Genomic DNA, 1,092 nt, shown 5'->3' with positions numbered 1-1,092 from the left:
ATAAACTTCATTCCCAAAAGAGTATAAATTGAGAACCATTCTCTACCCTTTCTTGTATCTCTCATATCCTATCTTTCCCTAAGCATCCATTTTCATTGAGCCATGTCTAACTCAATCCCCAGCTCCAGTAACCCAATCCCTAGCTCTAGTAACCCAATCCCAAGCTCTGGTGACCCACTCCCTAGCTCTAGTAACCCAAAGAAGAACAACGGTCGTAGAAGGATTGAGATGAAAATGATACCCAAAGACAGCAACCTACAAGTCACATTCTCCAAACGCCGCACTCGGCTATTCAAGAAAGCGAGCGAGCTTTGGACTCTTTGTGATGCAAAAGTTGGGCTAGTTGTCTTTTCTCCTACAAACAAGGCTTTCTCCTTTGGCAACCCTAGTATTGATGCTGTCGTAGACCGCTATCAAATGAGGGACCAACCACTGAACCTGGTGAACATGCAATATCTTGAGGCTCACAAAAATGCTAATGTGCAGGAGCTTAATGATAAGATTAATCGGATCAATGAAGATCTTGAGAATGAGAAGAAGTGCAGTGAATAGTTGGCTAAGCAAAGGAAAGAGGCACAAGAGCATTTCTGGTGGGCTGCTCCAATTGAAGAGATCAATGGAGAACGAGTTGATCAATTGAAGTCGGCTCTTGAGAATCTAAAGAAGAATGTGCTTGGTGTTGTTGAAAGGCAGAATATTGTCGAGGCTGCTGCTACTGTTGCTGCTCCTATCCCACCTCCTCCTCACTTTTTTACAGGTGGTGCATCTTCTTCAAACAACCCTTTGCCACCACCACCTCAGCCACCAACTCAGGAGTTTCAGGTGCAGCCGCCACTGCCACCTCAACAGTTTCCTGTGAATCCACAACCACCACCTCAGCAGTTTATGCAGCCACAACCACTACCTCAGCAGTTTCCGATGTACCACCACCACCACCACATATGCTTCAGAATCAGTCCATGATGCTACCAAATAATCTGTTCAATAATGGCATGATGAATCAGCATGCCTTCAATAATATTAATATGGGAGGATATGGACCTACATATAGATTCTTTTGATCCATTTCAATCCAAATCCACCTGAATCCAA

The 1,092-nt window shown here is 44.1% G+C and overlaps 1 protein-coding gene across 1 annotated transcript; it reads left to right on the top strand.

Annotated features, from left to right (window-relative positions):
* On the top strand, window positions 103-963 carry LOC109356334 (agamous-like MADS-box protein AGL62). Its single transcript, XM_019599657.1, has 2 exons — window positions 103-544; window positions 611-963. Exons 1-2 carry the CDS (start codon window positions 103-105, stop codon window positions 961-963), a joined length of 795 nt encoding a protein of 264 aa, XP_019455202.1.

The sequence above is a fragment of the Lupinus angustifolius genome, chromosome LG09, assembly GCF_001865875.1.
Source record: "Lupinus angustifolius cultivar Tanjil chromosome LG09, LupAngTanjil_v1.0, whole genome shotgun sequence".
Classification (NCBI taxonomy): Eukaryota; Viridiplantae; Streptophyta; class Magnoliopsida; order Fabales; family Fabaceae; genus Lupinus; species Lupinus angustifolius.
The sequence above is the reverse complement of the archived record's forward strand: the minus strand, read 5'-3'. Positions and strand labels throughout refer to the sequence as shown.

What these genes read in the sequence shown, in the direction of transcription:
- LOC109356334 (XM_019599657.1), top strand. Translation starts at nt 103, where the DNA reads ATGTCTAACTCAATCCCCAGCTCCAGTAACCCAATCCCTAGCTCTAGT. An exon ending in TGAGAATGAGAAGAAGTGCA is followed by an intron (nt 545 to 610) that starts GTGAATAGTTGG and finishes CTCCAATTGAAG; the next exon opens with AGATCAATGGAGAACGAGTT.